This window comes from Phalaenopsis equestris, unplaced genomic scaffold (genome assembly GCF_001263595.1).
Source record: "Phalaenopsis equestris unplaced genomic scaffold, ASM126359v1 Scaffold000550, whole genome shotgun sequence".
Taxonomy (NCBI): Eukaryota; Viridiplantae; Streptophyta; class Magnoliopsida; order Asparagales; family Orchidaceae; genus Phalaenopsis; species Phalaenopsis equestris.
Genome location: NW_018164990.1, coordinates 210,912 through 224,371, shown reverse-complemented (window position 1 = coordinate 224,371; position 13,460 = coordinate 210,912). Strand labels below are relative to the sequence as shown.

The 13,460-nt window shown below is 33.4% G+C and overlaps 1 protein-coding gene across 1 annotated transcript in view; it reads left to right on the top strand.

The window, feature by feature from the left end:
- The first annotated feature begins 5,349 nt into the window (after nt 1–5,349).
- The window catches only part of LOC110029110 (UV-B-induced protein At3g17800, chloroplastic-like), a 22,779-nt gene continuing 14,668 nt past the window's right edge, over nt 5,350–13,460 (top strand). Inside the window, exons 1-2 of the mRNA XM_020731235.1 lie at nt 5,350–5,716; nt 9,735–10,018. Of these exons, the coding sequence (XP_020586894.1) occupies nt 5,579–5,716; nt 9,735–10,018 (422 nt within the window). The 5' untranslated portion in view covers nt 5,350–5,578. The remainder of the gene's footprint in view (nt 5,717–9,734; nt 10,019–13,460) is intronic.

Here is a 13,460-nt window from a genome sequence, read left to right as displayed (position 1 = left end):
GTTACTTACCTGTACCTACCAGAACTACAGAAGTGTAGAACTTATTTGTAGGTTACAGGGAGGTTATAGGGGGCTAATGCAAATATAACCCCCTATACCCTCTGAATAACCTCCCGATGTATGCAGTTTTGTGTACATCTTACGTATGCAAATATTTTCAGTCAAAAGGAGGAGCATGCAAATGAGGAAGAAAAAAGATGAAACCAAGTTAAAAAAGAGAAAAGGGTGTGATCATGCTCAAATGCACGATGCCTATGATGCCCATTTAGGTGTGGTCACACCAAGGTAAAAATTTTGCTTTGAGGTTTACAACCTTGATTTATCTGTTTAGCACGTGTTAATGTTCTGAGTTCAATTCAAAGAGATAAAATAAGGAAGTTGATGTCTGAGACATTCTTTTCCATGTGAAATTTGCTAAGCTTAATTTTTTAATCATCCAAAAATAAAACTTTGATCACTTATCAAATCTTTTAATTATCTAGAAAATTCTAACTACAAAAATTTATTTATTTTGAATTTATTTATAATTACTCCAAATGTAGGGATTTTATCAGAATTGCTCTCGTAGGAGTGATTTCTAACCCTAAAATTTTCTAAATAGTCCTCATCGTTGATTTCTCTACCAATTTAACTGTAAATAAGTGTTTGTTGCCCTCAGCTTCATAAACAATGTTATGAGGTGACTTATGAGTTAGTTTTAAGAAATTCTTAGAAGTGATGGTAGTAATGGTTGAAGATAAAATTTTGTAAAGGTAGACCATGGAGGACTTAAATTATTAAACTCGTTAGAGGACTCGCTATCAAGTCACTCTTATCTCATAGAGAGAAAACAAATTTGGGAGAAATCGCGCCTATAGTGTGTATAGAAAGATATCAATAGAGAGTTGATTGCAGAATCTTTGAAAAATTCTTTGAATGAAACTAAGACCAGAGTTAATATAAAAAATCTTTTAAGGAGAATTGATAATGGAACGTCTCCTGAAACCCTATTCATTTTTAAGTGAATGGGTTGAAATACAAAGATCACAGATATGGGATAGGATCTAAACACTTAGATAGGTTTGATAGACCCATAAAGAAACTGTTAGAAGGGCGTATAATTCAACTCATCTCAATAGATGGAGAAATGAACAAATCCCTAATGGAGTAGCTAGGAAAATGACCATGGTGGGGGCTTTGTGTAACCACACACCATAAAACTTTTTAAATGAATTATATCTAGATTATTGAGTACAAGGTTTTGAAGAATAATATATCTTCAAAAAAAAAGGACTTAACCACCCGAATGATGAAAGCCTTCGTCAGTCTACGGAACCATGTTTTTCTCACTTACCAACAGGTGTAAGATAAAATTTATTTTAATTCTGGGGTTTTGTTCCCTATAAGGGTAGGCCCTCATAGCTAATTACATCCTTAAAGCCATGAACTTTAAAGAAAACTCTCGATTAATGTAATGAGTCAAATTTTTAGAGATCAAACTTTCATAATTGGAGTGATTGAAAGTAATTTGAGGGTCCAAATTAGAAGAAATAAGTTCAAAGAGAAGAGATATATAGACTGATGACAACATGTCATGGGAAAAGCCTAAGGAAGATATAGGACAAAGTTAGGAGAGTGACAATTGAAAGGTTTGAAAGGGACTAATGATGAGTTTGAATTGATCAAGTGAAGTTAAGAGATAAATCAGGGATATTGGATTTGACCGACATAAATGATTGGAAACCCTAGGATAAGGATAAAGTCAGATAGAGAAGGAGTTTTATATGAGAGACCCTAGACTATATATGGAATTCTAAGGGTGGACTAACTTATAGTTTGGGAATAACTAACTTCCTCAGTCAAGGTGCTCATGACTTTCTGTTGTCCCATGAACATTAATATCCTTTGACCACTACAGGCCTCATAAACAAGAATCCCTCATAAGTGTCATAGCATGGAGGGTTCATAGTTTCAAAATTATTTAAAATACCTTCATGAGAAACCAAGAGTTACTTCATTCTAAGATATTTCCTATAGTCTCAGAGGGCAGGTTTGTTGCTTTGTATGTCCTAGTCCTTAACACTAATTAGGGTACCTAATAAACTAACCTAAACTTATATACTCAGACTAACCTGGGGAAGAGTGTGGCCCTCAGTTTGGTGTCTAAGTTAGTTAACCTAAGGTTCATGTCAAATCTATCTTGGTTCTATTCTCATTCTTTATTTTAGTGTATTTTAGATATTTATTTGAAATTAAATATTACAATTTTTGTTTTTTTTTAATTCTTAGGTTCATTAATCATGTTGAGATCAAATTTTTTTCTAAGTTTTGAGTTTGTTTTGCTTGAGGTTAGGTTTTTAACGTTTATAGAGAAAATCGAGAAGGTTTATCCTTAATTTTATTTTATGTATTTTCTTTTCTTATTTCTACTTGGTTTTTGAAGATATAATAACATATGAAATGAAACAAGAAAATAACACACATATACTTAGTCTTTGATTAGACTTAGGCTATGGTTGAGCTAAGGTAAGCTAAATTTCTAGCTTAAGTTAGCTTAAGATTGAGCTAAGGCGTTATACAAATCAACTGTTTTATGTTAGGGCTGGGCTAGAGTTGATTTGGGTTAATTTTTGGTTGACCTGGATTAAGGTGGGTTGACCCAACTTGAGTTGGGTTTGATTTAGTTTAAAGCGGTTTAAGCTGGGTTGACCTGGGTTGGTTCAGGTCTTGTTTGTGTCAGCCGTTGGTTAGGTTAAGGGTTTGATTTAAGTTTAGACTTGGGTTGGGTTAGTTATAAGTTGAATCAGACCCAGATTAGGTTTAGGGTTTAAGTTAGGTTAGTCTTGAGTTATGCCAGTTCTGGGTTGGGTTAGACCAAGATTAGATTCGTGGTTTAGGTTAGAGTTAGACATGGGTTTGGTTAGGTCTAAGTTAGGTCAGGTCTGGGTTAGAACAAACCTAGGTTAGGTTTAGGGTTTAAGTTAGGTTAGACCTGGGTTGGGTCAGGTATGGGATGAGTCAGATCTAGGTTAGGTTTAGTTTTTGGGTTAGGGTTTGGATTAGAATGGGATTGGTTTAGATTAGGTTTTTGGGTTAGGGTTTGGTTTAGATTAAGTGAGTTAGGGTTATACTGGGTGTGGGACAACCTGAGTCTAGCCCGAACCTAAGCCTAATCTAAGGCAATTATGTTGACTAATTTAACCAAATATTAACTTAGAAAAATTTATATTAATGCTTAAAAGAGAGAATGGGAGAAGCTTACCACATAGGGGGTTGGTCGGAAGTGATGAAATACATTGGAAATCTTTTCCACTATGTTTCCTATGCTCAAGACTGAAGTAGAGTGGAGGAGTGTGCCTTTGTAAATCTACTAATGTCAATGTTTTAGAGAGCGTCAAAGACAATCTATTTAAAGGTTGGGACGACGTTGGTATAGCACTCTATGGTCATCTGATTATATGACAGATCGATGACTGCAATGAATTAGATGGTTGGAAGAGCCACAGATCGCCACTGGCAAAACACTGCAACTTTTCGTTCTCTAATTCATGGATGAAGGCCACAGATCGATAGTGTGTCATTTGGAGTGGTCACTCAAGATGTAACTAGGTGTGGTCACGCCCAGGACTAGCGTGACCACGCTGAGAAGCTTTTGGGCATTTTTATGCCTAGGTGAGGCGTGGCTATGCAGGGTACTTCTGGGTGTGGTCAGGCTCATTCCTAGTGTGATCACATCAGGCCATAAATGTGCAGGTATAGTTTTTTGGCCAATGTGGTAGCATCATAACAAATGGTGATGTTCGTGCAAGTTTTGTGTGACAAAAAATGATGCCAATAGATATCTTTACTGGGGTTGCTATACCAAAAATTTAGGCTATTACACATATTTAGTCTCCTTATAGTGTCCAAATTCACCTTAGGGTTAAGATCTCAACTTTCATCTAGAAATCATTTCATATAATATTGTCTCTTTAGTTTAGGTCTGAAGAGCTTCAAGAAAATCTTTTCAAATCAAACCCCTAAAACTGAGATCACTCAACTCAATCACAAATATAAATCCTTCAAATAAACACGTCAAATCAAAATTTCAAATTAAACTTTTAAAACTTCAAACCAAATCAAACTTTTAACCAAATTCAACCTTCAAATTAGTTCAAACTCCAAACCTTTAGACCTTTTTTCAAACCTTCAAAACTTCAAAATTTCAAATCTTTTTTCAAACTTCAAACCTTCTTAAACTCCAAACCAAACTGTCCAAATTTCAATCCATTTTCAAACTTCAAGTCAACCCTTCTAATCTTTTCAAACCTCAAACCTTTTTGAAAATGCCCGAATACTGCTTTGCATTTCAATGTTTTTCTTCCTTGCTTTTTTGCATTTAAAAAACAGTGAAAAAAAAAATCTTTGATGTGGGACTAAATGCTGAAATGAGTAAACAGTATACATCGTGGTAGGCTGAGGCTGAGCGAGTCCATGGGGTAGGATTTTGTAAAAAATTTAAGCGCATTTACATACATAACTCTAAATTCTTATGTATTTACATTTTCATGGGAATTTTCCATGGAAATTTACGTACAATTTTTATGTATTCATATACTAAATGCTGAAAATAAAGGCGGAGAGGTGGGAAGTTTTCCAAGGTAACTCCCAATTCTTATGTATTCATATATCTAACACTAATATTTATATTTTTAAAATTATCCCCCCCAAATAATTATTAAAAATAATAAAATTTAGTATTTTTTAAATAAATTATAAATAATTTATATAAAAATGATATAAATAAATGTTATTATTTAATTTTTTAATTCTTTCAAGCTAAGTTGACCTAAGCAGGAACGAACAAATTTATGTTCGTGTTTGGATCGTTCATAAATTAAGCTAAAAAAATATTTGTATTTTACTCTCTTATTTAATCAACAAATCAAACACAACTTACTCAAAAGCCGAACAGGAACCGTTATAAGTAAAGAGTTTTTTTTATCGCAGTCTATAAATATTATAGTGTATTAATTTTATTTTAAGGGACTATTTGAGACAGCTACAGCTATTTGAAGAAAAACCTTATAACAGTAATTAAATAAACTATGATAATTATTAAAAATTTATCTTAATTTTAAAAATTTAGATCATAAGTTTCTGACAAACAACATAATTTAACAAATTAAATTAAGAAAAAATAACTTCCCAACATAAAATTTTTAAAAAAATAATAAAAAAATAACACATCAATTAAAAATGTGAGGAGTCTCAAAAATAAAAATAAAAAATTTATCACATCCCGAATAAATCACCGTGTACAAAATAATTGCAACGAGCCGAGGAGGCTCAGCCTAATACTATGGACGTGGCACTCTTATCCTTCTCCCGGATCTCCATCTTTAATTATGGACTTTGAAAAACATTTCGCTTTTTCCTCAGCATATCCGAGGCATTTTCTTTTTCAGGCAAACTTTCCACGTCCACTTTTGATGCAGAAATCGGAACCCTGGTTTACACTGGAATCAGGAGAAGCGACGGGATTTCTCTTCTCTCCACCTGATTGATTTATAATTTAGGGTTTACTTAATTGGTTTAAGCGAGGATTTTTGGTTGTTCAATGGACTGTTACGGCTGGTTAAAGGTAGGAACCGTCGTCGACGTTCTGCCCGCGGTGGCGAAGGTGAGAAGAGATGGTCTTCTTGCTCGTCCGAGCTCCTCTCAAACATTCGGGTTTTCCCGTCCCTTGTATTTCAAGGTTGGTGAAATCTATCCGGATCTTTTTCTATCTATTTATCCTGATGCTTTAGGTTATGAGCTCGGTGGTAGATAGATTTGATCTCTGAATTGTTATTCTCGGTAACTTGTACATCGATGCTTCACGTAACCTGTTTTTTAGTTAAATGTTTCTCCAGGATTTTGAAGTTCGTATTATTTGCTAAGTAGGATAAAATTATTGGCTTGTTGTTATATAAACTCTTGTTTTGACCTTATTCTTTGGACTCTTTTATGCTGGGATAGAATTATTGGCTTTTTGTTATATAAACTCTTGTTTTGGCCTTATTCTTTGGACTCTTTTATGCTGAGTTTGCTTTAATTTCTATGATTTTGTTGTTGTCTTGATAGATGTATTTTGTTTGCTTTCGCAACGAGAAGTGTGGTTTTAGAACTGCTGTAGCAGCGATATATACGCAAAAAAAGAGCTGAGCGGAGAAAACTTTTATTGACGTGAACGCAAATGGCGCAGAACCGCAAGTGGGCAACACATCACAAAAACCGCATAGTGCTCGAAGGACCCAGATCTGGCTGAAGGATCACCATTTCGAGAAATTTAGAAGTGGGCGAAAGTGGGTTAATTTAATAAGAAGTGTTTTTAAATTTTTTTTTCTAAGTTTGTTAAGTAGTGTAGAGGTACTATTCTGTAGCTTAGTGAGCTGTTTAACATTGTTTAGCTTTCAGGACGCTTGGTAGCATTCAACGGAGTATGTGGAGTAAAAACAAAATGAAAAACTGCTTAAAAAAGACATTGTCTAGGAAAGTCTTAGCTCTCATGTATTTTTTACCCTTGTAATTCTAAAAAAGTGGGCATCAATAAGAAAACAATGAGCATAAGTTCTCTTATTCTTGGATTGATAAATGTCAATCTTTATCACTAAGACAAACTACTTTTTAAGATAGAACTTAGGTGTGGATAATGCCATATAATGATTAAAGGTCGGAGATTAGTGAAATGCTACCTTAAAGATCTTAGACAATCTCTATGAGGGATTATTCATGCCCTTTGGCTTGTCCAATGCCCTTAATAGCTTTGTGAAACTGAGAAATATTAATCTAAAGCCAGAATTTTTTGCAATATATTTGAACTGTATTTCTATTTTTAGTTCTGATGAGTATTTTAATTTCGAGCACTTTATGTTGTTTTTGAGACAATAGAAAGAAAAATCTTTATATAATCCTCAATAAGTGTTTCTTTCCGCAGACATAATTGATACTCTTAGTGTTCATTGTATTTACATTTTCCTTAAACGCCATCCTTTTTAGGTTAAAGCAATCCTAGGCTGATCCAACCTAATTAGTTTCATTGTGGTTAGCAGTTTTCAATTTTTAGCTATCTTCTATGGGAGATTCATTGAGAAATTTAGTGTAATTGTTGCTCTTGTCAATGACATTTTAAAGTAGTAATTTGCGTTGACCCTTGGTGTGTAGACAGCATTCAAGATTTGCAGTAGTAGCCAGACTCATTTATTTTTTAATTGTATTGGATGTATAACGTGATTCATTCCGGATTAATAGAGATAGCATCTTGAACTAAAAAAATCATCTAGTAACCTTCTATAGTAATTAAGAATTTGAATGAAGCAAAATAAAAGTACTTTATCTATTATTGAGAGTTTTGTCATTATCTATTCCTTAAAACATTTTGGCTATTATATATTGCATTAAGAATTATTTTTACATAGTGATCATTATGTTTTGAAATTTAAAAAGACGCAATCTCTAAGTTAAGTTGTAGGTTTGCCAAGTGGGAAGAGTTTCGACAGGATTTTTCTCTTGACTTGAAAAAAAGTCCGGGAAATATAAGAAATCTGCAAACGCTTTACGTAAAATGAGTTTAGTGTCATCATTATTAGAATATTTTAAATTCTTGATATAGGTCCACTTTTTCACATCATTCGCTCAAACATCTAAACCATTATTAGCATTACAATGATTTTTTTAAAATTATGGTTACATATATAAGGGGAGTATATATTTATTTATAAATCATTATTTAGGGAGTTTTCTTATAGATTAGCTGTATTTTAGCGGTATTGTAGTCTATTTTGCACATTAAAAGATAATAGATTGGACAAAGTCTAAATTTTAGTGGTCCAGTGTTACATTTGCAAGAAGTCAAGGCCACTAAACACGTTTATGAAAGCACATGGCATTGATCATTCCTTATGGACCTTTGGAGTAATTTTTATTAATTTTAACTTAACGTTGACTTGGATTGCAAGAGAGCTTGATAGTTGTTAGATTTTTCAAAATGGCATATTTTTTATCTGTCTCAAAGATATGATTCATCAAACACAGTAGTTTTACTACAGGGAGATAATGAAATTGCATTTCTTTCCATTTCTTATGGTGTCAAAAAGAGATGTGGGATTTATTTTTTATTTTTGAAGGATATTGTGGAAGATGTTGGGCACATAATTAAATTTTAAACTCCCTTCACCCTAAGACTAATGGGCGGGCTGAAGTTATTAACATGATACTTGGAAATTTATTGAGATGCTTATTTAAAAAAAAGTATGGAAACTAGAATATTCATTACACACAGTAGTATTATCTCTACAATTATAAAGAAATCAACTTTCAAAGTAGTTTATGAACAAAATCTAGAAACCCATTGATGTGTTTGACATTCCTAATCATATATTTTATAATTTTGGTTTTACATTCTTAAAACATTTTGAAATTATCTATATTGATATGCGGTAACTAATAGCTAAAATTAGTGTATATGGTGGTAAAAAGGCAATCACAGTCGTTCTTGAAAAATGAAAAAGAAAAGGGTGATTATATATTGCTTGTATTCGATTGGAGTGATGCTCAACCTTAAAGCATAAGAAATCACCAGCTAGGGTTTACGGCCATTTCAAAATGTTAGAAACTTTTTTGTGCCGTATTGATTTGCCATTTGATACATTAATTAATATAATTTTCAATATTGTGGATATTGTTACACATAAATGAGTTAATCCGTCTCCAAATATTGCAATGATTCTTTTAGCATTAGATTTGTCTCTCAATTATTGGATAAAATATTACATCCGAAGTTTGGACGTAGATTAACATCCAAACTTCAATAGTGTTTATACACATGGTTGTTCAGCTAGACCCACACTTCAGCAGACAAAAAAAGTGATATTTGGTAATGTGCGGATCTCGACTTGAAACGAGCCCGAAATCAAGTGAGCTATTCAAATACTTGCGATCAACTTTTATTTTCTCTTCACGTTATAGGGTTTTTTGCTTAGGGCTTGCTGTTTAGGGTTTGCAGATAACTCTCACTGAGTTTCCGAATGAGCTTAGGGTTTTCAAATGAGTTTCACAAAGTGCAGCACTCTCCAGCACAATTGATAAGGTAAGTTGGCCGATCTTTATTAAAGAGATTTCAAACGGGTTTACAAGTTTCTGCTAAACTCTTGGTTTTCTATTTCCAACCTGCTAGCAAATTTAGGTTGGCGCTTATAAATTTTACAAAATTCTATATAACATCTAAAGGTATTTAAATTGTTATAATTCATGATTTGACATATTCCTAGTTTTATGCTGTAAATGCAAAAATTAATTATTAGGGTTTTCACGTTAAGAATCACAGTTCATTATCTTTTTCCATTTTCTATTCTGTCACTTTAGGTAAGGAGTGTTACATTTCAATGAATTTCACGACTCTATTATTCACTTAGAATTTCTCTAAAGATAATGAATTATTAGCTTTAAAAAAGTTACAAGATTCAGTTGAAGATGCTAGTTCAGTAGTTCATTTGCATCTATCTTTTATTTTTCTCCAATTGTTTTTTTATGATTTGAGTTATTCCGTTGGTATGTATGGTATCTTATAGTAGTATTTGAGGGAGGGAGTATCCATTCATTTATTGTTGCTTGTATGATGCTCTATAATATTGCTGTTGTTTGAATTTAACCATAAAGCCAAAAGTTAATTTAAACAACATTTTGAAACTTTTTTCCTATTTTTATATTGAAACTTTCTATTTTTTGTGGCCCAGCGAGTGTTTAGATTCTGTGAAAGCAACAATTTTTCCAATCATAGACTACCATCATTGTTTACCCTGGCAAGGGTGGAGTCTAATGAGTCCGACTATAGAAGTTTGGGCACTCCGCTTGAGTTATACACACCTGAGGGGAAGTTTTTGTGTGATATATTAAAGAATCAGCCACATATTTTTCAAGCTGCTGTTCAAAAGCAGCTGGAGGAGTTGGCTTTTGACAGGGAGAGTGCATTTGCTCGGTGGGAAATTAGTCAAGGATCTTCTGAGTCCAGTCTTCATGGGTTAGTTTGTTTCTCTCATAAATTCTTAACAGCGCTTTTTTTGGCTGAAATTTCTATCAATAGTGCTTTCAAAAGTAATTATTTCTCTAACCTATAATGATTAGTATGTATGTTGGCTCACAGCATGGGCATAAAAGCCCATGTCCATAACCTTGCATATGAATTATTCTCAACTTACGGTGATTGTTTTACTCTTTTTTCAATATTTTTTGTTGAGTACAGTGTTACATGTCGTTTCTATGAACTGCCTAGTTAAAACTCTTTTTCAGTTGTTATTGTAGAAAGGTGGAGAAAAATCATAATCTCTTATTTCTCAATAATTAAATTACAACTCTTCTTCTTATATAATAAGGAATGGCTAGGGCAAGATTAATTACAATAATTACAACTTATTGAAGAAAATATAGTTTTAAAAGGAAATAAATATGACATAATAAGGTTGGAATAAAGCTAAAATAGGAAACTCAGAATTTCTTATTTTCCCTCAAGCTTTGTCATAGATGTTGTAAAGACCGAGCTCGGTATTCGGATCAGTGAAGCTGCCTAAAGGTAGAGATTTAATGAAGACATCGACAACATGAAGATGTGTTGGAATGTAGATTAAGTGAATAATGCCTCTATTGACCTTTTCAGAGATACAATGACTATCGATCTCAATGTGCTTGGTCATCTCATAATGCGCAGGATTCTTTGCAATACTAATTATGGCCTGACTGTCAAAGAACATGTTTATGAGATTGGCAGTAGAGTATCTTAACTCATTTGATAACTTTTGGATCAACATTTCTTCACAAATTCCCAAAACAAATGTCCAATACTCAAACTCTGCACTACTTATAGAGATTGTTGCTTGCTTGTTGCTGCTCGAAGTGACAAGATTTTGCCATACATAAGAACATTACAAAGAAATGGACTTTCCGTCCATGAGTATTACAAAGAAATGGACTTTCTGTCCATGAGTTTTCTTGCCCAACCAACATCGTTGTAAACCTCTGCATCCATCTTGTCGGATCTCTTAAACAGTAACTCCTGTTAGGTGTCTTCTTAAAATACTTCAATATTTTGTAAACTATCTCCAAATGTTATTCATTAAGACTATTCATATATTGACTCATAATACCGACTAGTAAACAATATCAAGTATAGTGTGTGATAGGTAGATGAGCTCATCCACTAGTATCTGGTATCTACCATTTTTCACTTGTGTCTTTTCTCCTTTCGAAAGTAATTTTTTGCTGAAATTTATACCAGCATTTGTCTCATTTAATAGGTCTAGAATGTATTTTCCTTGGTATATCACAATACCTATCTTGAACCTGATTACTGCCATGTGCAAAAAGTATCTCCTTGCTCCTAAATCCTTAATTTCACACTTCAATATTATGTAAACTATCTCCAAATGTTCTTCATTCAGACTATTCATATGTTGACTCTTAATGTCGACTAGTAAACAATATCAGATCTAGTGTGTGATAGGTAGATCGGCTTACCCACTAGTATCTTTTTCACTGGTGTCTTTTCTCCCCCTGAAAGTAATTTTTTATTGAAATTTATGGGGTTTCAGTAGCACCAACATTTCTATCTCATTTAGTAGGTCTTGAATTTATTTGTCTTGAATTTATTTTCTTTGGTATATCACAATGTCCATCTTTGACATGGTTACTTCCATGCCTAAAAAGTATTTACTTGCTCCTAAATCCTTAATTTCAAACTCAGTGACAAGAACCTCAATCTTCACAACCTATCAAGGTCATATTTTTTTAAACAGACAATAAGTGTAGTCTTCTTACCTCCATGGGTATGCTTTATGAACAGTGTATGATCTGCTTAGCATTGGATGTACCCATTAGATTTCATCGTCTTGCCAAAATTGTCAAACCAAGCCCTTGGAGATTATTTGAGATAGTAAACTGGCTTTTTTAGCTTACAAATAAGATGTTTATTTGAGTCATTTTTCAGTCATGGTGAGATTTTCATATACACTTCTTTCTCAAGTTCTCCATTCAAGAATGCTTTCTTAATATCAAGTTGATGCACTTCTCACTCTTTATTCACTGTGAAGGAAAAAAGAGCAAATGTCTCTTGTTAGTCTATCCAATAAGACTAAGTGAACTTTTTGGCCACCAACCTAGTTTTGAACCTCTCAATGCTCTCATCTAGTTTGTACTTGACATTAAACGTTGATTTGCACTGAACCTGTCTTTTGTAGAGAAAATTTTGCAAAGATCTATGCACCATTTAGGTTAGGTGTTTGGATGCCCTCTTTAATTACCTTTTCCATTCTGGACTTTAAAGTGCTTCATGAACGAACTTTGGGTATCTGTACACTATCAAGATTTGATACAAATATTTTGTGAGTTGATAACAACTTCTCATATACAACACAATCCTAGATATGATAATCCGTGCAACTTTCACTGTCTCCTCTTCTTGATTCAATCTCCCTTAGATCTTCAAAGATTTGTGAATTAATGTTTGGTTATGGACAGTCCTGTGGTTGCATAGTGTTTTTATCCTTCGTAGTAATTTCTTTCTCCTAGTATACACATGAAATTCTTGTTGTCATTCTTAATTTGGAGATTTTTAGCAGGTGGTACTTGAGAGAAGAGGGTTAGAGAGAAAAGTATAATAGGTTGTGTTGACTCTAGATCAGTGTGGGTATTCAAAGTAGTGTAGGAAAGTGGAATAAGTTGTGATGACTCTAGAGTAGTGTCTTAAGTCTGATATTCACTCCGACTCTCCTTTTGAATATCCGATTTGTAGTAAGGTTGATTTTCAAAGAAGGTAACATTCATGAAGTTATAATATTTTCATATAATGAATACCCAAGAAATATACCTTTGATAGAATTTGGGTTAAGCTTTACGCGGTTTCGTTAGTGAATTTGAACAAAAGAAATACTAAAATATTTTTAGGGGAAGATTGGATGAGAAGACTCTGATATGACGGTATTTTTCATCACACTATCGAGAGTGGCTTTGAATCTAATGACTCTGCTTGGCGTTCAATTAGTGAGGTTGGTGGATGTGAACACCTCTCCATATAAAGCTTTTGAGACATTATGAGAAAGCATTATATACATAGGTAACTTGAGGAGGTGTTTATTCTTCCTCAAAGCTATCTCATTTTATTGTGGAGTTTTTATATAGAATATATCATTCTTTGTAAGTTGGGGTCCGAAGATATAATAGAAGTTTTCCCTTGCATTATGGGTTTTGAGAATATAAATTTTTGCATTGGAATTATGTGGAAATCATGTTATGGAAGGATTGAAAAATTTGCGTAGTTTTAGATTTTTCGTTCATGAGGAATATCTAGGGCTGTCAATTTGGCTCGTTGTTCGCGAACAGCTCGTGTTCGGCTCGTTAAGCAGCTCGTGTTCGGCTCGTTCGTTAAGCCTAACGAGCCGAACACGAACAAATTTTTAAGCTCGAAATGTAAA